The following is a 5361-nucleotide window of genomic DNA, read 5'->3' on the forward strand; positions in this document are numbered from 1 at the left end:
TAAAGGATCATCATATTTAGTTCAAGAGCAAAGTCAGTGAATTCCCTTGATTAAATCTACACATAGAGAAAAGATGTTTTCTAGCAGGGGATAATCCTTTAATTCAAGCAGACGTATGAAGATGATCCAGTATCTGGGAGCTGAAGTAAAGTCAAACAGCATAAAGGTAAGTTCACAACAAGGGTAGTGCAACAGCATACTTAGATGTGCGAATATATACTGTATCACCTGAAGTTTTCAAGAAAAGACAAAAACTTGGGGAAAAAAACAGTACAATAGAACATCCACACAGCATCAGCTTAATTTAGAAATTACTATTCTATTCACTTGCTGTACAGAGGTTAAGAGAACAAAATTATTCTGATATAAAATTCAGACAGCTAGTATATTGCTTTTGAGGTATCATCATTTATGTAGGTAGAAGTATTTTTTACATATGTACCTAATGTCTCACTGTGATATTTGTAAAGCATTTACTGTAATTTAAAATAAATAAATAAATCCCACTAAAGATTTTTTAAAAAAAAATATTTTTCTTTAATCTGTCATTAAGACAAGAATCACATTTTTAAACATCTGAGGTGCTGCAAGATAAATACTATATTTAAGATACTTTATTAGAAAATTAAGATGTTAGTAAGTGCCTACCTACTACACAACAGGTAAAACAAGACAAAAATGTTTTAAAATGTTCACTTTTTTCAAAAACACATACTATATTAAGGTATATACACATGAGAAGTTATATTGATAAGTCAGCAAAACCACATTGAATTAGACTTTCAAAATGCATATATTTAAGACAAATACAAACAAGACTGAGAATTTAGGAGAATGGAAAAAGGAATTAAATGTAAGGATTTACATGCCTTACAAATTTAAAGTCTCTTCAAGTTTCTTTTGCTTTGGGCACTTCCTGGAGGGGCATCTATTTTGCTCTTACGTTTTGCAGGTAAACTATTACATTCTTTTGATCCATGGAAAGCACGCAGACATAAAATACAGAACTCAAATGCACATGCCTCTCTGCTACACAGCCCCCATTTCTTTACCAATTGATATTTAGCAGGATATTGACATCTTGGACAGGGTTTTAAAGCTTCATCAGTGAACAGAGTTTTAGCAACCTGTAGCAAGAAGAGAGAGAGAAGAGCTACTTAGTTCTTATAAATAAAAATTTTCTAAAAACTGGAAGTGAAGATTTTCTTAGCTACCTACTTTTATGTATTCTTCCTGTCTACTAGTTGAATGGGGAACAGAGCTGCATCTTCTGGGTGTAAGTTCAATGTATGAAGAAGGTGTTTGTACTACAGGAGTTCTAGCTTGAGCTTGAACGCGCCTTAAAGCAGATCTATTGAGAACATTAAGTCTTGTGGCAGCATCTGCAGCTTTCAAGAAATATTCCTGTTAAAGTTTATAAAGAAAAAACCAAACACAAAAGGAAGTAAATTCGGGTTTTATTTAATTTGAGATTTGCAGCTGTTTTTTGACTTCCCCCCCCATCCCTCTAAAACAACACATTAGAAAAAGAAATTATGTATAGTGCATGTATTTCCCTTTAAATGTTTATTAAAGGAGCAAGAGACAGGAACTATTGAAAACAAAGTCATATGAGCAGGGTCAAAAAAGTAAAAAGTCAACTGTCTTAGCACTCTCTACTGGTCCTAATGTTCCTGAATTAGGACACATCTCAATAGCATGCATGGAAATAACAAACAAAAGTTTTGTCACAATTAAAGGAAGGTTACATGGAAGTGTGTGTACATACATGTGGAATAGCTGAAAAAAGTTATACTGCTATTAATAAGCTTACTCTTCTAGACACCCCTTAAAAAACTTCTATTATGTCCTTCTGATATTCACAAGTACACCATGAAGGTGGTTAGCTACAAGCAGTCCTGAAAACCAGGAAGTAATGTAGAGTGAGTCCTACAGCACCGCAGACTAGAGTGAAATGGAAAATGAGGAACAACATGGCACAAAGGTAATAGGGTTTAAAATCTAAAGCCAGAATCAGTCAAAAAAGTGATCCTACAGGATTCTGGGGTGGGGAGAAGGGGATGGCAGGAGAAGAAAGAAAAAAAAGAAAATGTCTTACATGGTTGAAGGACTACTACTTAAACTGTGAACAGTTGAAAAGCAGTAAGAGCTATTATATTCTCCTGGTAGACTCCTTCACATACTCGGAACTGTCTATCAGCTTCCATTCTGTAGCTTTCAAGATCTTTCCCCTGACCTATCTTCTTTCACACTTGAAAAAAATACTACCTTTGAGATGAAACTTACCCCAGCTGCTTCTTTCAGGTGTTTTATGTACAACTTTCTTCTCTCATCTGCACTTTTATCTTGTACAACGATTTCACGCCAGTTTTTGCTTACTTTCCAAATGCTGGAACAAATTAATGAAAAAAGTTATCCACTTTCACATTTTTGCCATGTAGTACAGAAGGCATGATAGTAAGACTACCTTTTAAAGATTTTTGCATGATTTCATATACTATTGGTCATTTTACAGACTACTACTATATACTAGCTCACCATATGGTTATGAAACACAGCTCGTGTTCTTATGTGCCACTGTATAGAACAGAAGAGTCTAGAGAACCGCAATACAAATAACACAGCATATCTTTGATTTACAAAATCGTTTCTTCCTTCCATGTAAGTCACTTACCAAGTTTGTTTCTGAAGTCACATTTTTGTGTTCTGAAAGCATCCATGCCCTTATACTTCCACCTTATTCTTCCATTCCCTTTGTAACTAATAACGCACATGGCACTCGACTTCTTTGAGCTAAGTGACAGTTTCTATTGATTTAAAATTAATCTAGAACATTACTCATGAAGCAAAATTATTTGAGTATCCTTAGGAATAACTGAGGAAATTAAATACACAATAATAAATTTAGAAAAATGTAGTTTGAGTATTATGCATTATTGGGGAACTTGTAACTGAGGAGAAATTACTTTCTAGGTTTAAAGAAATTTTTAATATATTTTAAAATATAGAAGTACCATGATTTAGTTTTAAGTTTACTAATTCCCACATTTGGCTTTCTGTTTGTTTAATTCCCCCATACAAGATATTTTTAGAACTACACAGAAAGAGCCACTTCGTTATTGGTGAAAAAAACTTTTTAATTTCCTCAGAAACACACAAATTCTACTGATAGCACCCTCTATTCCAGAAGGTGTTCCAATTTTTTTCAAAACACACAATTTTTCCCCCTTTTTTGGGGAAGGAAAAAAAAGCAGTAGTACTTACCTACATAGACTTTCCACTGTCAAAGCATCTAAAACTATAGCAAGAACATGTTTTAGATTTCTGTATTTTAGTTCCGTTAAAATATCTAATTTTTCAAGGCCCATTTTCTTGCCAATAAGTCCAGCAAGAACATGTTCTAATGCAAGCATTTCTGTTCCATCAATATTCTCTGATATTTGATTTTGGTCTGATCTTTGCCTTTGCAAGCAAATTTCATGAGCTATTTTCAGAGCTGGAGTCCTTGAGAGATCTCTGTGACTTACAACTAGGTCTCCACTAGGCTGTTCTTCCAAAACTAATGCATAGTCTTCATCTACAAAGTTTCTTTCTTCTGTTGACATACACACTGAAGTAGAAGGACTGCCATGATGATCTTCTATCTCTGACTGTGAGCCCTGTTCCCGAAGAGTGGATAACCTTCTAACTCGTTCAAGTTTTCTTGTCTTTCTTTTACTATCCAGAGTTTTGGAACCTTCTTTACGTTTTTTTAAGAACTCTTGGAAAGATCCCTCATGATCAGACAACGAGTCTCCTGATTTGTCCAAATGAAGTGAATTATATCCACTGTCCTCAGGTGTTGAAAGATCTGGGTAGCTTGCCAGCTTAACAGGGGAAGAATTTATATCACATAGTTGAAAGTTAAAGTTCTCTATGAGACTGTTGATAGAAGTCAGGAACTTACCCTCACCGGCCTCAGGTAATACATTGTCTGTAGGAGTCCTAAGCAACCCATCACTAACACTCATAAGGACACTTTCACAGAATTCATTAGCACTACTAACAATAACATCCTTACACTGAATTGGAGATAAACATTCTGGTTCTAAGAGTAAGGGGTCCTTGCATTTGGACTCATCTAGTGTCGAAGTCCTTTGTTGTGAAAAGGAAAGTCTCCGTTTTGGACAATCAGGATTGGAGTCCTCAGTTTTTGAACTGTTAGTTATCAGAGATTTGTAACTTGTATCTTGTGGAGAATCTGAAGCAGTTTGTGAAAGATTCTCTTCAGAGCTCAAAACATAAGAGAATTTTTTTTTCCTGCTGCTTCCTGAAGAACTAGCTTGTCTTTCACAGCATCCTACACTTCCGCCAGCTGGAACAGTCTTAGATAAAAGCAGCCTCCTGCGTAGGGAAGAACCTTTTCTGCCCACTTTAGGAGTTTCAAAAAAATCTGTACTTTTATTTGCTTCTCTTCTTTCTGATAAGGAGATAGAATTCATTTCATTCTCAATTGATGATACAGGAAAGAGGGCATTTGCACGAATGTGCTCAGAATGCTCTTGTAGCGATAATAAACTCATTACACTCGGTGCTTCTTTATATTCTACATCAGGATCTTTTACTGACTCATTGCATCTGCTGTCCAGAAATACTGGAGTACAATATGTTTCTTTAAAATTGGCATATTTGAAATTGCTGCTGGGAGATGTTAATTTATTTCTTTTAAGAATATTGAACATTACTGAATGACTGTCTGACATCTTCTGCTTGGCACTTTGACTTTGTAAATGAAGATACCAGGTATTTCTGAAACAAATGATAAAACTAGTCACCAAAATACTATCAAATTAGTGAGAAAGCCTTGTATAAGTCTATCAAGCTAGCAGCCATGACAAAAACGGTGAAACAGGGCTTATATATGAACACAAAGATAAATTTCAGTCAAGCAGATAGTTAAAATGAGTGATTAAAATGTATAGTATACAGTAAATGAGGCAAATTAAAACATATATCCAGTTAGCCAGTTGATCTACCAATCCTCATCCAAGAGAAAACACTTTAAACAAGCGACACAACAATTAAAGTCTCATTTGTGCAGAAATCAGTGACAAAACTCCCTCTTGTCCCAGTGGGACCAAGATTTTTATTATCATTGTGTTATTGGTTCATCGAGCCACTAACAATTCAGTCCTCAAGAACTAGCAAAAGCTCTGGTAGTAGATGAGTTTAGACAAAAGGCATTTTCTTCTTAAGAAAAATTAGAAGATTTATCATGAAGCCACCAGTCAACATATCTCCCTGTTATTTAGATCACTACAGTCCCTGGAGAGGATAAAATATGACTTCTAGTTACAAAGTGAACAGTGCATTCACATCTGC

General features: G+C 35.0%; 1 protein-coding gene across 1 annotated transcript; it reads right to left on the bottom strand.

Annotated features, from left to right (window-relative positions):
• Positions 1-878: 878 nt before the first annotated feature.
• On the bottom strand, positions 879-4742 carry FBXO43 (F-box protein 43). Its single transcript, XM_026843230.1, has 4 exons — positions 3265-4742; positions 2287-2389; positions 1219-1404; positions 879-1127 (listed from the first exon to the last, which is right to left on the bottom strand). The coding sequence occupies exons 1-4, from the start codon at positions 4740-4742 to the stop codon at positions 879-881; spliced, it is 2016 nt and encodes a 671-aa protein (XP_026699031.1).
• Between the last annotated feature and the right edge of the window lie 619 nt (positions 4743-5361).

Source organism: Athene cunicularia, assembly GCF_003259725.1.
Source record: "Athene cunicularia isolate RWA chromosome 2 unlocalized genomic scaffold, athCun1 chr2_part1, whole genome shotgun sequence".
NCBI classification, from domain to species: Eukaryota; Metazoa; Chordata; class Aves; order Strigiformes; family Strigidae; genus Athene; species Athene cunicularia.